Source organism: Myripristis murdjan, chromosome 23 (genome assembly GCF_902150065.1).
Source record: "Myripristis murdjan chromosome 23, fMyrMur1.1, whole genome shotgun sequence".
Classification (NCBI taxonomy): Eukaryota; Metazoa; Chordata; class Actinopteri; order Holocentriformes; family Holocentridae; genus Myripristis; species Myripristis murdjan.
Window position 1 is genome coordinate 18,264,900 of NC_044002.1, and position 17,500 is coordinate 18,282,399.

Genomic DNA, 17,500 nt, shown 5'->3' on the forward strand with positions numbered 1-17,500 from the left:
TATGTATATGTGTGTGTGTGTGTGTGTGTAGCTACTCCTGGCAGCCACCTGCGAGAGTGGAGTGCTGCGGCTTGCCTCTCTCTTGCAGAGGCCCCCGAGGGTCGACGCATTAGAGAGAGAGAGAATGAGAGAGCGCCAGGCGGACGAGAGCGAGGCCACGCCGCACGGCCCCCTGGGTATTTATTACAACCAATAAAAGGCTGATTTACTGAGCATTTACATGCTTAATGCAAGCAGCCGGCGCACTCTGCGCTACAACCTGACTGCCGACACACACACACACACACGCACACACACACGGACGTACACACACCCCGCTGCACCAGCGCCAGCATTTTACAGTTTAATTATACGATTAGGAGCAGTACCCAAAACACTGTTGTCTTCTAAAACAACCTTCCAAAAAGTGTCCCTCTCCATTTACATGTGACCCTGTTTAGCTAGCGGGCTGGATGGAGGGAGGGCAAAATGATAATTAAATGCATTTTCTGTGTTTTTAGCCCAATGGAGTTTAATTGTTAGAGATAATTTCTCCCCAGATTGGAATAAATAACACTAAAACGACAGAGGGAGGGGAGAGGGAGAGAGAGAGAGAGGAAAGACACGCTGCAAAAAATGTCCGTTCTTATAAATAATTTTAATGCGGCGTCTTCAAACCGTATTTGTTTGAATGCAACTGAGCGATAACCTGCCGGTGAGCTGGAATAATTTCACTTGTTTTCATTTTGAATGCAGAATATTGTAAAGAAATTCTCGATTCAGGCGACACGTTAAAAGATGCAATCTGCCGTATTTAAGGCCTCGCTGTAAGAGAGAGAAGAAAAAATGAAAGAAAAGTGAAATGATCTCATTTTGAGACATGAGGACATTTTCCTCTGTGTGTGTGTGTGTGTGTGTGTGTGTGTGTGTGTGTGTGTGTGAGAGGCAGAGACAGAGACGAGCAGGGAGACAGAGTGGATGACAGCCTAGTCTGACATTAAGCCCCAGTACAGTACATGAGAAAAGTGGATTGAATGGCTGACACTGGAGCCAAGACACAAAGTAGCGACACAACTAATCCTCTGAGTCTGTCAGAGATGACACTATTGTATCTGAGCGCCGCTCGCTCGCCCGCCCGCCCGCTCGCTCGCTCGCTCCGCAGCTGCAGCACAAAGCCAAAGGGCCGAGGAAACGGAAATGAGTCTGAGCGCGTCGCTTCACGTTGCTTTGGAACAAAATCAAACGCAAGAGGAGGCATTCCACATTTTTCCGTAACTTTTTTCGTGCATTTCAAAGACCTATTGTCATGGTTTCTCTCTTTGTTAAATATATTTTTGTTTTTATAGATGCATTTTTCTATAGAGATTTTTTTTTTTTTACATTACATACACCAATTTCCTCATATTTTTGTGTCCAAACATCATTAACCCTATAAAGCCTGAACTATGAAAGAATTGGCAGAAAATTCCAATTTTTTGAAACTGAACCCTTTATTTAGTCCTATAACAAAATATATATATAAAAAATAAAAATAAAAATAAATATGTTATTACACAGCCTTTCTGGTGTATGATATATGATATGTACTTGAAGTGCCAATGGTATGGTCCAGGGTGAACAGGGGAAGTGTTCAAAGGTATACAACAGTATTTTGGTCAAGTGTTGATTAAACTGAAAACGAAAAATGGAATTGAAAATGTGCATCATATATGATACAAATGGCTTTATAGGGTTAAAATTCCTTTCTGGAGAATGTAAATAATCGGTCAGAAAACACACTTTACATCAACGGCTGGCCCCTGTATCCTGTTTCCACCAGAATAATTACAAAAGCAAGGTGCAGCTGTAATGTGGCTATAATGTTGTTTTGCATCTCATAAACAGATGGAAACAGTCTATTTTCCACTACAGTTGCACAAACCAGCTGAAAACCAACGTGTGGGAAAAAGAGAGAGAGAGAAAAATACACTCTGTTGTTTTCCTGTGTCGTGAAAATTCCCTAATATCCCTTCGCTTCCCCCGGGGGATTCGGGGAAAAATCCCTGACGTTCCCTATCTGGAATTCATGTCTTCAAACTGAGTGATATTCCAGAGAGTTTATGAGCAGGTTTCGAAACGTTTCGCTTATTTACAGTCGATCCCAACGACTTCCTAGCGCAGCTCTGACCAAACTGCGCCGTCTTTCAGATAATGAGATTTGCAAAAAAATCTGCAAATCTGAGATCATTTTTAAACGGTAGCCCTTTGTGCTCCCCGTACGCGCGCGGAGGCTTTGTATCAGCGTGCGCAGCCCGATCCTGGACGATGTTCGCGTCGAATTACAGATCAAGCGGCGCAGGTCTGAGTGGGTGACTGTTTGAAACACATCAGATGGGGAGAGAAAGAAAAAAAAATAATTGGAGGAAGAGAGAAAGAGAAAGATAGAGCTGTTGAATGTCAGCGGTGCAGATGCTTCGAGCACACTGTTGCTGTGTGTGTGTGTGTGTGTGTGTGTGTGTGCACCAGCTGACTCCCAATGTGTTTAACAAATAACCACAATTTAGCCACGCTGCCGAGGAGCCGGCGCCGTCACTTCACATTACTGTCTCCTCGACGCTCCGCTCCACCACGCACACACACACACACACATTCTCCCTCTCTCTCTCTCTCTCTCACACACACACACACACACAAACGCAGCCCCGCAGTGTGCCTCACAGACACACTCATTACCTCTGAGACGCCTCTGGTTTTACCTTATCTGGCCCTGTTTAGCTTCAACACATTTCAGTGAGCACATTGTACACCGATTTACCTCCTACATGGTGGAGTAGGCATGGCATATGGCAAGACAAATTATTACACCCCGACAATGAGACCGTACAGCTTTTGATGACTTCTGAGACTTTTTTTTTTTTTTTTTTTGGTATTTTGAGAGGATTTATGAATTTAGACCTTGTATTTTTTGCCTGAGATAAATAACGGTAATTTGTGCGCGAGCCTCATAGCCATCCCTTTATTCGCCGGTGTGTGTTATTGAGGATGTCGATCAGGAACCCTAATGAGTAGGAATAATTCCTTAGTCATATACATCACGGCATCATTACAGCAGTTCATGCTTGTTATTACACAGATACAGTGGCGTTTTGATGGATTACATATAATGCATTTTGGTAATCTGATTACACAAAAAAAATAAATAAATAAATAAAAAATAAAAGAAATGTCCCAGACTGGCATCGTGGTTCATTTCTCTTTGTGTGTGTGTGTGTGTGTAAGGTGACTGCCAGGAGCATTTATTTTTGTTCCAACAGACAAAACTAAAATTAATGTCCTCTGCAAGGTAAATCACTGGCCATTTATGTACTAATTTGAATTTTTTTTTTTTTTTTCCACCAAGACAAAACAGGGCATTCTTCAATACCAGACCACACATTTTATCCTCTCCTCTCCTGTCTAGTTTGTCTTATATTATTATTATTATTATTATTATTATTATGTCCTGTTTGATCCCTGTAACTTCCTTTCAAATTAAAGTGACAAACCAACAGCACGTTTGACCGTGTTTTACTTCCATAATTTCACTTTTTTTTTATTTTCCATTTAAAACAAGATGATGACTATTCAACATTTGGCACTGTGGCATATCAGGAAAAAAAATGTATACAATTTTTGGCGGTAAACACTCAACATCGGCACACTGTGTTGCCACTGGAGTCACTTTGAACGAAGCTGGTTGAAAGTTTGAAAATCCGTCACTTTGGAAAATTGCTTTTTGCAGGAGGAATTATTTTTAGGCTGAATTTTTACAGATGCACAATGAAATAAAGAGAAAGTAAAGATGCGGCAGTGGGGTTTTGACGATGGAAAAAATGAAAGTTACGGAGAATCCAGTTTTAATATGATCCTGGTGGATAGCTATCGTGGCCTAGATAGTTTGAAGCTGCCCACCTTGTCGGAGCGTCCGTTGTTGAGGCTGAGGTTGCTGACGGCGGCCACCTTGGCGTCCAGGACCTGCTGCTCTCGCTTCAGCTGCTCCTTCATCTGCCGGGCCTCGGCGAAGGCTTTGGTCACCGCCTCGTGGTCGTTCAGGTAGGTTCCCGAGGACAGCGACGACAACAAGTCTGCTGACACGCACACAGAAACAGACAGACAGAGAGAGGGAAGGAAAAGAAAGAGGAAGAAAAGAAGGCAAGAGTATAAGCAAATCATCTCGTTTTGTTTTGTTGAACGTGGGGTGATTCACATGCCGAGGGACTGAAAGCATTTCTACATTTCTGTTGTTTGTGCTTCAAAAAGACACAGAAAAGCAGAGTCAGTCCTCTTGTGAATAACAGTCTACCTCTATAATCCAACTTGGGAGAGTGAATGCATGTTTTTATGTGTGTGTGTGTGTGTGTGTGTGTGTGTGTGTGTTTGTGTGAGGACTCCATCCAGAATAAATCTTCTCCTGAACCATGAGGTAAAGACATTAACATACACTCGAGGCAGCAGGGAGTGTGTGAGTGTGTATGTGTATATGTGTGAATGTGTGTGTGTGTTGTGGGGCAGTGCATGAGGCTCTTCCTGTATCCCCCCTTCTCTCTCTCTCTCTCTCTCTCTCTCACACACACACACACACACACACTGACCACTTGACTGTCAAACAGGGTGTGTGAGTCAGCTTATGCCCGTAGCCAGACTTGCTTCAGGCACCCCCTCCCCACCAACCTGCCCGATCACACACCACACACACACACACACACACACACACACACACACACACACCCAGTGACTCTCTGCTCTCTCTCTCTGTCTTTTCATCTGAAAGCTCACGACTCTTCTTTGAAAAGCGGTGGCCAGATGACTCTTATTACAGCTAAAAAGTCCTGCTAATTTCCCCGGCCGCGAACATCTGCCCCGCCGCCCCGCACAGATCACATCTCCCCGCTCCTCCTCGCCGCCTATTATTTGTATTATTTCCGCAGCTTAGCTGCCGATGAAGCATCAGAGGCATCTGCTCTGAGTGTGTGTGTGTGTGTGAGTGAGTGTGTGAGTGTGTGTGTGTGTCCTGCTATCGCCTCTCCCTATCAGCTGGGTTAGCTCTTAACAAAGGGCCGCGGCTGGCTTATGGGGCCTTTATCTGCGTTAATCCGTACCGCTAATGCCATCTCAGGCCAGATTACCAGCTTCAGATTGGTAATGACAGAGCCGTGAACTCTTTCAGAAGTCATAACCGGAAAATCTGGATGTGAGCGGGGCCAAAAGGGAGGGAGGGGAGAGGGGGTGAGAGAGGGCAGAGGAGAGAGAGAGAGAAAGAGGGAGAGAGGGAGAGGGAGTGACAGGATGGGATGGGGTGGCAGTCAATTTTAATCTGGACTCAAAAGAGAGAGAGAGGGAGAGAGACGGATACAGGCTCTGTTGGTATTCTTGTGCCCGTGAATGTGTGTGTGTGTGTGTGTGTGTGTGTGTGTGTGTAGCCCCCCCTTCTCTCCTAAACTGACAGCGATGCCAACCATCCAGACAAGTGAATGTGACCCAGATAGCAGGGAAGGGGGGGTCTCTCTCTCTCTCTCTCTCTCTGTTTCTCTCTCTGTTTCTCTCTCTCTTTTTCTCTCTATGTCTCTTGACCTTTCTACATTTCTCTGCCTTTTTCCTCTTGCTCTCTGTCCGCCTGCATCTGTCTCTCTCTTCTCTACCTTTTGTTTCTGGGTTTCTCTGTCTCTCTCGTCTACTTTCTAATGCCTTGTAGTAGACAGACGCACCTCACCTCACTAAATCTCTACAGACAGGCAGGATAGATATTTGACTGAAAAAAAAAAGAAAAAAAAAGAAAAAGAAAAACGTGTCTATCAGGAAGGTCAAAGGGAGCTGCCGCAGTATTTTCCTTCAGGGACAGAGAAAAACGTCTGATCGGAGCGGAGGTTACAGGTGCTGACGGCCCTTCGGTTCGGTTTGAGACGGCAGATGGATGGATGGATGGATGGAGCGGGAGACAAAGGAAGGTGCCTCAGGGTGGGTGGGTGTCAAAAAAGACAGAGGAGCGAGGGAGGGGCGCACAAACTGAAAAACAAAATCTTCCACCGGATGCATTCAGGGATGTAAGTGGGGGTAAAGTCCCCTGAACTCAGCCTAATCCGGTTTTCACCTGCAGGTCCGGAGATAATCTGCTGTTTAAGACACATCACAGAAGAAAGACACTTCCACAATGCTGCTTCCCTGTAACTCTTGAAGATCCTGTGCATTGATCTTGCTTGTGACACAGTTTATTGGTCATACCGATGTTTCAGTCCCACCAGACCTTCATCGAGAGTATTCCTCTTTACTCTTAACTACTCTTGAAAAAGGTCCAGGGGGACAGAAATGGCGGTATGATCAATAAATTGTGACGCCGAGTAAGAGCAGCGTGCAGGATCTTCATTTTTTTAAAGACTGAAGTGACACTTTGCAACGCACCTGCACCTGACGTACTTAAATCTGCAAACATCTCCTTTGAAAAACTCTGAGAACTCTGCCTCTGTGGAAATGTAATGTATTTTTGTCCATACCGGTTAAAATTGGTCTTCATTTACCACGACATCACCAGAGACTTTGTGTGCTGGAGTGTGTTAAAGCACTATGTTATGTTAATGAGCAAGACATGTAGCGAGCGATTACAAATGCACAGTTACTTTACTGTTATTTCCTTAAGTTCTCCTGAAGAAAAAGAAAAGTTGCTCATTTAAAATGTACTTGCAGTAAAAGTTACCCAGTTACTTTTTTCAAAACAGTAAAGTTTCTCATGATCAGACCAACTGAATGATATTATTCTCCCTTCTTCCTAATTTTTTCCAGTTGAGTCTAAACAGTTCATCGATCATCTGCAGTGTTTCATTTTAGCTTTTATTGGAAACTTGGAAATGACAAAAAAGTAGAACCAACAAAGCAGAAGCAGGCTGCTCTTCTCATCTTTGCTGACTGACGTTTTATTGTGAAAGGTTCCACAATCTGCCACTGATCGTTGATTTATTCTCTGTGGTGGATGTGGTTTAAAATGTAATGAAGAACAATAAAATAATACTTTTACCTGTGCAAATGCAAATATAAGGAATATCCGTGGCTGAAGTGCTAAACGATGCAGTGACATGTTACCATGTTAAAAGGTAATATGTGGCTTTGCCCCATTGGCCTTGTGTAACATTTATAGCCTCTACCACCCAGACACACACACACACACACACACGCACACACAGGGAAACAACCGTCTCTACAGACTCCAATTCAATTTGTGTGTCCCTTCTATTCCCTTCTGAACCGGCAGCATGAATCCTAACAGGAGAATGAATTGTGATAAGTACTGTATGTAGTGGTGACTGAGTGCTAACAGATGGGACCTGGGCTCCAACACAACTGGGATCTAACGCACAAAACACACAGCGGCCTCCACACACAACATGTTCCACAGCTAAGGGATCACACAAAACTTTATACACCCTAATCCATTTTTCAGAACAAAAAACATCTGGGGCCGCAAAGCCACTAATCTGATATTAAATCCGCCGATTTGTTGAAAAACACTGAGATTAGCCAAGAAGTCAGAAAAATGGATAACTGCCTACTGCATAGGAGGAGGAGGTGGGATTGTGTGTGTGTGTGTGTGTGAGCCTTTGTGTGTGTCGGCTTGTGTGTGTGTGTGTGTGTGTGTGTGTGTGTGTGTGTGCTGTCATTGTGTCATTAATGCTGGTTGTTTGTGCTGTCCTGGCTCGTGTAAGAGGCTTGTCTAATCTCATCGGTGATACCTCCTGTCTGTCATGCGCTCCTCTCTTTATTATTCCCCCGCTCGGAAAAAAAAATAAAAAAATAAAAATAAAAAAAAATGAGTGTTAATCCCTATCTCTCTCTCTCTCTCTCTCTCCCTCCCTCCCTCCCCTCGTTCCAATGTCTCTGTCTCTTTCAGTCACTAATAAACACATAACAATGAAGCAGCCCGGAGGCAAACAGCGGCACGGAAGAAAAACACAAACACACTAATTATAGCCTGTTACATATGTGTAATATTTGAACTATCAGCGTTGCGTGAAAAATGGATTAAGAGTACAAAATAGTGATTCATTTATGTCATATTTCATGTATGTGCGCATATGGTCGGGTGTGATTATGATTACGGCACTGGCACTACCAACAATGGCAATACTATGAGGGAAAATGCTATTCTTGTCATTCCCACTAACAACTAGAGCTATTACTGCTTTTCCCAAAAGATTTACAATGTCATTACGTGCCCAGTTTGCAGACCATTTTCAGAGCAGCGTACTGTATGAGCAGTTTTTGTGTATATTTATATATTTGCTCTTGTTTTTGTCTGGACGGATTCTCATTTGTACATGTGTGTGTGTGTGTGACGGCGTCTTTGTGCATGTAGAGGCACCTTCTTGTGCTCACTCTGGAAATGTCCTCATGTTAACCCCTTAAAATCCGATTTTCCCTTAAATTCTCCCTCAAGTAGCGTCAAAGTTGTAAAAAAAGACATGATTTTCCGTATTGTGCTATAACGTCACATACATAGTAAAATATTCAAATCCAAGACGCCATTGTTTTATGGATGCACTGTTACATAAAAATAGGAAAAAAATGTAGATGTCTTGTGCACCATTTCATACACATTTCCCTGTAATTTGATCAGTCACAGATTGAAAAAAGTTGATTAAATATGTGGATGTGGTTGAAAATGTAGGATTTAGCAACGACAAAAGAGACGTGGAATAAGTTGTCCTATCACTGTTGAATTTGTTTTGTGAAAAGGTGTGAAAGTACTACTGGAAATCTGGAAATAGAAAGAATTAAAGATGTATATATTTAAAAAAAAAAAAAAAAAAAAAAAAAAAATCCTCAAGTGCAGCAGTCCACCTACCTATTGAGCTGACTCTGGCAGGCGGTCCTCCGATACTGGAGGGGGCGGCGCTGTGCTTCATGGTGCCGGCGGGGCCCAGCTTGGCGGCGGCAGCAGCAGGGACCTGTGGGGAAGTTGGGGGGGAGTTGGGTGACTTGCTCTCGGATGCCTTAGGCTTGGCCGACAGGTTCAGTGGCTGTGCACCCTCACTGTCCTGCAAAAACCAAAACAGCACAGTTTCGCCTGCTGTGACCACCGTAGCAATCGGGAGGGGGAGGAGGGGGACCCGTTGCCTCTCCTCTTCCCGCCTCCCCTGCCCACTGAAACCAGTCGCAAAGGGTTAAACTGGAATCTTCACCAATGGAACAGGCGCCCATGCACGGCCATCTACGGCGAGCCCGGAGGGACATACAGCGGGGGTGCATGCCAGTGCCCAGGTTTCAACCACTCATCGCAAGCAGAAATCAAAAATGGACAGCACAAAATGAGAGATGCAATATCAACATGTTTACGTCCAAACCACGGCTGTTCTTGCTGCGGCGCGGGGAGTCACACTTGAAACGGGGTGGGGGACGGGACGTTTCATGCACATGCACATGCACGCTTCATCGAGAAGGTCATGCACACTCAAAACATGCACTTGCTCTTTGGCATGCTTCAAACCGGGGCAGCCGCCACAGCCTCAGTGTTCAAGCCACAACAAATGCCTTGGATCCTATAAGGGGAGCCTCATTCTCTCTCCCCCTCTCTCTCTCTCTCTCTCGCTCTGTCTTCCACATACACTGTCGTAACGCCTCCCTGGGCTTTTCTTTACAGCTGTGAGCGACTAGATACACTGGGATATCTCATCCTATCAAACGGCAAATGGCACAGAACAGAACGGAGGCCTGTGTGCCACTTCAATGTGCACTCGCTCCATTAGAAACAAGGGAACTTCACGGCCGCGAACATGGACTGTAACGGCGGAGACGCACTTCCCGCCTCGAAGACACACACTCACACACGCGCGGGCCCCCGCCGCGCCTCTCAATCGATACGTCATTCGAAGAGTCAACAACAACAGGCTGTGCTGCTTGGTTGGTGCCGTCTATGATGTGCGTGACGCCGAAAAAAAGGACAGCGCACTCAACATCAGGACAGCACAATGCCTGTCTCTGCATTACAGCCACATCAACAAACTGAATCAAACAACAACACCGATGGATACAATGTGTCCTTCACACAATGAACAAGTGGGCTGCATTGTGTGTGTGTGTGTGTGTGTGTGTGTGTGTGTGTGTGTGTGTGTGTGTGTGTGTGTGTGTGTGTGTGTGTGTGTGTGTATAGCGTGCATGTATAGGTATGTTTGCGTATGTGTGTAACAGACAGCCGTTCGCCGGTCGGCCTCTATAACTAATCGGCATGTGGACCACCGCACGGCGCCGAAGGCTGTTATCACGTTAATTGTCATGGCAACATCACCCCTGCCGATGACCTAATCCAATCAGGGTGAGCCGCTGGGGGGTCACATGACAGGAAGGAGGGAATTAGATCACCGAGGGGCCAGATGTACACAGACCACTCCGTGTAATTAAAACTCTGCAATTAACAGGCAGACACAACATGGTGCATGGGACGGCTTAATGTGTCCGCTAATGCAAGTCACAGCGCAATAGGCTCTACTGACGGAGGAACTATAGCTGTAATATAATGCATATGGTATCCAGGATGCACAATTATAGCCGCAGCATATCACATATGGTCGATGGATGTGGTCTATGTTTTATTTCAACTTCATTTCAAACCGTACATCCTCATCTTTTGGGGATTTTTGAGTCTTGATTTCTGTAATGCCCTCTTCACGGCTATTAGTCAGACTTCCCTGTATTGGCTTCAGCTGGTTCAAAATGCAAAATGCCCACCGGTTCAACAAAACAAGATCATGTAACTCATAAAGTAAAGAGAACTGGCCTCCCTGCATTGGCTTCCCGTTCACCTTTGCATTGATTCTAATATTTTATTTTTGACCTTCAAGGCTTTTACATGACCAAGTCCTTAATTACATCAAAGATCTTCTAACTCCTTATGATCCTGGGTGCTCTCTTTGATTAGCTGATTGTGGCCCTCTGGAGATCTGGTCAGATCTCTAATCTAATTTAATTTAATTGACTGATTTTTACTTTACTATTATTGTTTTGTTATATTTTATCTTTTTTGTGAAACACTTTCTAACATTGTTCAGAAAAATGCTCTATAAACAAAGCTCATTATTATTATAAATATTATCATTATGGCTTACATTACAACTACAGCTATGTTACAATATATCAGATACAAAACTATTGCTATAATAATGTACTTTACAGGCTAGGATGGATTCAGCTACATTACAAAATCCTGGACTATAGCTATGATACAAAATGGACAATAGATATATGTCTGAAATAAAATATATGTTGTACAGGTCTTTATCTATAACACCATGTGAGCTATGGATTATAGATCAGTAATATAAAAGATGTGGCTTATGGGGTTCATAACAGCTGTTGCAATGGACTGCACGCTATGGGCTTTATACAAACAGCTGTATACATTAACATACAGTCTACAGGCCACTTCTATCTGATGTGTATCATTACTCCACCTGTACAACTGAGATACAATAATCTAGTAATTGCTCCTGTGGGGATTCATTAACAAGAGTGAATTAAACTGATCCTGGTGGCACACTGGTGGCATTAGCTAAGGTTTAGCCCCAAGATCTCACTTTGCTAGAATGGATAGAATAGTATAGAATAGAATAGAATAGAATAGACATTATTTTCCTTTATTTTCCGATCATTAGTGTAATTGCTGCTTAGTGGAGTGGAATCCAGCATACAGTGGGATCAAAAAAGAAAGCCTGCAAGTATGTGCATGTGTGTCCATATGTGTGTGTGTGTGTGTGTGTGTGTGTGTGTGTGGTGGGTATATCCACTCATTAAGGCCGACTTTCCCTGATTCCCTCTCCTTGAGTCGAGCTAAGCCTTGTGAGCCCCTCACAACTCAATTAAGCCCTTCCAATTAAGCCCCTACGTGTGTGTGTGTGTGTGTGTGTGTGTGTGTGTGTGTGTGTGTGCTGAGGCCTAACCGGATTGTCCTTCATTAGGGGGGTCTTTCTAAAAAGACGGAGACCCCCAAAGATGCCTTCACTGAAACAATGGGCCGGAGAAGAAGGGGAGAGAAAAGAGAACGAGAGGAGAAAAACTGAGCGGGATCTTCTCAATCCTGACCCATATTATGGTGGGCTTTGGCTGGGAGAGCGTTTGAATATTTATTACAAATAGATAATGCCTCTGCCTCTTGTACAGTGGATGGGGGAGTTTCCTCTTCGCGCCAAGCAAAATCCTATGGTGGGAAGGTGGCCAACCTGCATAATGCCAGTGTGGAGGAATTAGTTTAGACAGTGGAGCTGAGAGGCTTGGACCGACTTGTTTGCGTGTGTGTGTGTGTGTGTCGTTGCGAGACATTGTTCAACAAGCTCTAAATCTCATGACAGCATGTGTGTGTGTGTGTGTGAGTGTGTGTGAGGCCTCTAAAGCCTCTGCAAAGGCTTGGAGTCTTGAATTAATACAATTGCTTTTGTGTCTCTCTTGGCTGATGAAACAGTCTCCAGCTTTGAGACCGAAAACATGCAGAGTGACAGAGAGAGCCAGAGGGAGAGAGAGAGAAAGAGAGAGAGAGAGAGGGGACAGAGAGAAGACATGTGTGTGTGCATGTGTGTGTGTGTGTGTATCTGCTGTATTTCACCTCCACGGGTGCTGCCGACACGTGCGAGTGACATCAGGGTTGTGCATCTTATCAAGGGAGCTGACGGTTCAATTAACAGGACAAGTGTGTGTGCTGCCGCCGTTTATCCTGAGCGAGGTGTGTGTGTGTGTGCATGCGTGTATGCTTTACCGCTGCCTCCTTACGGCGCCGAGAGTGCGTACGTTAATAATAATGTTATACCCACCTCTATCACACAGCAAATAGCAGAGAACAGAGAGCTGAGACCCGATCCTAGCACCGACTCCTCAAATATGTAAATGCACTTTTACATTATTCCAGGACTTTCTCTTTGGAGGAAGCACACCGGATGAAGCCATTCAGACGTGACTTTACCTTGACTGTCTCGTCTGATTTTTTTGTTCTTTTCAAATTCAATATTTGCAGTACGCCTCCCCCAGGTGAAATACTGTCACCTCAGCGCTGCCTAATTGATATATGAATATTTTATCCTCTAATTTGCTGTCTGAGCCGCCGGTACTAGGACTGATACTAAAACTTTTTTTTTTTTCTCTATGTATACTGAAACTGTAGGTGTTAGTCAGTTTAAACTGGTGATGTTATACTCATAAATGTGTGTATGGAATAAAAAATCAAAGAAGAGAAATGAAAGAAAAATTCAAAACACTACTTCCTAATGTACTGTGTTTTGTTTAAACTGCATTTGTCTTTCACAGGAGTTAAAACTGGCCATTAAAGTGAAGATACCGCACACAAAAAAGCCTCCCTGCGCTGTATCCAACGGAATAGGAATGCACCTAGGCTCTGAATGCGCGAGAAAATTTATGTGGCCAAATAAATTCTGGATTGAGGCTGTAAAGATAAAATGAAATGACATTTTTGTCTCATTATTCGGCGGAGAGTGACAGGGAAGACAAAAGAGGTTTGTGCCTTCGAGTCCAAAGAGCCACCAAGACGCCGTGATACTTTCTTATTCCTCCGTTAGCAGGCAGAAAGGAGTCTTTAGTGTGTGTGTGTGTGTGCAGGCAAGCATTCCTGTGTGTGAATGTGGTCAGTAACAGTCCTATTGACGGCAGTTGGCCCGGCCGCGTATCGTCATTATCCGCCAGATGTTGTTACAGTTTGGAAAATGAAAAGTAAACTGAGGTTGTGGTTTTGATTTCTCAGCACGGCTGATTCTAAAACGTGCCTGTGTGTGTGTGTGTGTGTGTGGACATGTGTGAGAGCATGTGTGTGTGTGATCTGTGCACATGAATGGGGTACATATGGCGCATCATTTTGAACCGCACCATTGTACGAGCCTGTATGCATGCCTGCCTACATCTACCGATTTATTCTTGTGAGGAAGCTGCGTGTATGAAGGCAGTGATTTGTGCATGTGTGTGTGTGTGTGTGTGTTTGAGCGCGTGTGCGTGCATGTGTGTCCGTGTCTCACCCGAGGGTAAAGCACTTAAGCGGTGTGTGCCTGAGTCCAAACAGCTGTGAGCAGAAGCAGGCAGCAGGTCTCTAAATGACTAGAGACCTGAGAGAGAGCCCACAGGGGGAGCACACCTCTGAAATATACATGTCACTCACCCAGAGAGAGAGAGAGAGAGAGACGGAGTGAGGGAGAGAGAGAGACAGACACACAGACAGACGGAGAAAGTGTCAGGAGGAGTGAGCGAGAGTGTGAGTGAGAGCGCTTGAGTGCTCAGACTGAATGGAGGGGGGGAAAAAAAAAAGAAAAGAAAATGAGACAAACAAAATCAACTGGAGGGCTGAGAGATTGACAGAGACAGACGGAGGAGTCAGCAAACATCACGTCCAAGCCGACAGGGAGGAGAGAGAAAGAAAGAAAGAAAAGAAAGAAAGAGATCAAGAGCCTTTATCTAATGTGTCTCTCCACAGACAAACTTTGCGCTCAGGCAGCCATTTTGTCTCCACGGGGTCCCAGTCGGACGCTCCTGCTGGGACGGGGAGGCCATTATGGCTCCCCACTTCCTCCCCACTGCAGGCCGCAGTACTCGCCAACTCCATATATATGGTAATAACACGTGTGGCGGTGTGTGTGTGTGTGTGTTTGTGAGCATTTTGTGGGAGTTTGATGGACAAGAGGGCAGGGGTGTAAGCTCTGGGGTCAAACGCACGCCTTAATCTGCAGTATGAGCCGGTGTGTGTGTGTGTGTGTGTGTGTGTGGACAGGAGAGTTGAGATGAGGGATGAAGAGAAATAAAAGAACGGAGAATGAAGCCGAAAATGACAAAAAGAGAGAGAGAGAGAGGAGAGGAGAGGAAAGTGGGGAAAAGTTTGGCTCAAGTTCAGCCTGAACACATCTTTATTCAGATTATCAGGCTCAGTGGGAGTGTGATGGTGTTCTCCCACTGCTCGGGTGTGTGTGTGTGTGTGTGTGTGAGACTGGTGACTGACCACTACACCAGGGGGGTCCTAGGATGTGTCTATCTGTGTGTGTGTGTGTGTGTGTGTGTGTGTCACGGGAGGAGGGGGTGTCCCAACGGTCAGCCAGATATTCATAGAATTCCACTTGGATGGACACCAGGCCTCGCCTCGCCCGCAAGGCCAACCAGCCGAAAAAAAATAAAAATAAAAATAAAAAAATAAAATAAAAACAGCACAAACACCGATGCGTCCTCAAACCCTCCGTAACGCGATGCCAGCCGACGTTCCGTGGAAAAATTCAACTCACGGAGGCGTCTATGATAATCTCAGGAAAGTTTTGTGAATCCTACCAAGGCATATTTTATATTAGTGTGAGGAGCGGCTTGACTGATTAAATACAAACAACAACAACAACAACAACAACAACAAAAAGCATTCAGGATGCAAGACTTTTTTTTTTTTTTTTTTTTTCCAAACAAACATGGAAACACATTTCCGGCTCATGCATTAGAGCAAAAACAACATCATCATCATCCAGGCAAGCATCCACTCTCACACACACTTTTTTTTTTTTTTTTTTTTTTTAACACTAGAAAGGCCAAACGGCTGATGTGCACTTAGAAAATCTGAATTGTACATTTGGACAAAGTCTGTGTGGTTTTCCAGGATCCTAATCTCAGTTGTCAGGATTTCGCATAAAAAAAAAATATTAGATATTATCGCAAAAGTTTACAAGTTTTGGCTCGGCGAGGCTAAAGTGAAAATTTGCACTTTATATGTACGTTTTCCACTCAGAATGTCTTCGTTTGACTTCAGAAGACTTGGCTCGTGCTTCCTGAGCTGTATGGAATCAATTTTGATCATTTTGTTGTCATTTTTTTGCACTTCTTGGAACTCTAAAAAGCTGTACTCGCTGACTTCGGTCATTTATCTGCTCTACTCTCTAGTTAGTTTTCTGGATTTTGTTTTTCATTGCACATAATAAAGGTGTTGGTCACTTGTGGGCGTACTGACTAGTTTTCCTCCTTTCTCTACCAGCACCTGTTTCAACCTGCTGAGCAGTGAGTAAATAATGAACTTATGTCCATTTTGGGTGAATTGTTCCTTTATTGTATTTACTCCCTTGTTAGACTCATGTCCTTGTAATAGTCGCCCAAACCCGCTGGCATTTCTAGCATTAAACTCTCACACACACTCATTCCGGCCTTTGTTTTCGCCCTTACCTTAGTCTTGGGTGGCGGCGGGGTGCTGCGGCCCTTGTCGCTGTGTGTGTGTGTGTTGGTTGGCGGGGAGTGTGTGCCCAGGTTGGACTGGGGCGGCAGGCTGCCTCCATGCTGCTTGGCCCCTGGGGAAACCTGCATGGCCGCCAACTGGGCTGCATACAACTGCTGCATGGACAGAAAGGCAGGTAGAGAGACGGAGAGAGACAGGAAGAGAGAGAGGGAGAGAGAGAGACAGTCGCAGGAGGGGAGGGGAGGGGGTGTGGTGGCCGGGACGGTAAAGAGAGAGAGAGAGAGGTAAGAAAAGAAAGAAGAGGGGGGAAAAAAGGAAGAAGAAAGGGGCGGCATGAATAAATGAATACTCAAGAGCACACAAACAAAAAAGAAGACGCCGGCTAAAAAGCTCTGGAAGAAGGGGCCATTAGTGGCCCGGCCTCTGTTTGTGTGACAGTGAGTGAGAGAGAGCGACAGAGAGAGAGAGAGAGAGAGCGAGAGAGAGAGAGAGAGAGAGACCCCCCCCACTACCCATGGGAGAAGCGCTAACAGCCTCTCTGACGGTCCCAGAGATGGCCATGTCCCCTCCAGGTGCATCGTGGGAGAAAGAGAAAACACTCCGGCTATCGAGGTCACGCCAGAGAACTGGGCTCTCTCTCTCTCTCTCGCTCTCTCCCTCGCTCGCTCGCTCGCTCTTTCTCTCTCAAGGTGAAAAAAGTGATGAGGGGTGAGAAAAAAGGGAGAGAGAGAAAGAGAGAGAGAGAAGAGTTGTGAAGCTTCATGCCAGATGGGACAAAAGAGTGTCTTGTGCCTCTGTGACTTTATATAGTGTGCTGACTGTGAGTACACACACACACACACACACACACACGCATACATACACTATGTAACAGTTCTAAAATAAAGACAAATTGATTCAATAACTGCAAACATAAAGCAGGATTTTTTCCCCCCATTCTTATTTATGTATTTAATTAATTTCCAATTAAACAAAAGCATTATGGTGTTGTGAGCTGCTATGGCGTGAGACATGCTTTGGGATATTTATGCAATACCATTGTCTCACACAAAGCAGTCTCTGGCCAATATTTCCACAGTAACAGACACAGCATAATATTCACAACTTGGAAGGAGCTACAATATTCATAAACACTTCTTTCTCTCTCTCTCTCTCCCTCTCTCTCTCTCTCTCTGTCTCTCTTCCTCCTCAAGCTACTCATGTTTACTGCGCCATGCACGGCTCAATTACTTTCATGTGGGCTAATACAAAATCTCCAAGATGCTGTTTTTCTCCTTTTTTTCCCCCCCCTCTCCTCCCCAGAATTGTTATTCACTTTTTTCTTAAGAAAGGCAGGAG

The 17,500-nt window shown here is 44.7% G+C and overlaps 1 protein-coding gene across 5 annotated transcripts in view; it reads right to left on the reverse strand.

Moving 5' to 3' along the window:
- The window catches only part of sox5 (SRY-box transcription factor 5), a 116,839-nt gene that overhangs the window by 6,436 nt on the left and 92,903 nt on the right, over nt 1-17,500 (reverse strand). For 2 of the 5 annotated variants that reach the window (XM_030046211.1, XM_030046209.1), the window contains exons 9-11: nt 16,153-16,317; nt 8,828-9,020; nt 3,910-4,085 (exon numbers count right to left, since the gene is read on the reverse strand). In XM_030046211.1, the coding sequence (XP_029902071.1) occupies nt 3,910-4,085; nt 8,828-9,020; nt 16,153-16,317 (534 nt within the window). The remainder of the gene's footprint in view (nt 1-3,909; nt 4,086-8,827; nt 9,021-16,152; nt 16,318-17,500) is intronic. The other 3 variants (XM_030046213.1, XM_030046212.1, XM_030046210.1) reach the window with 3 other exon arrangements.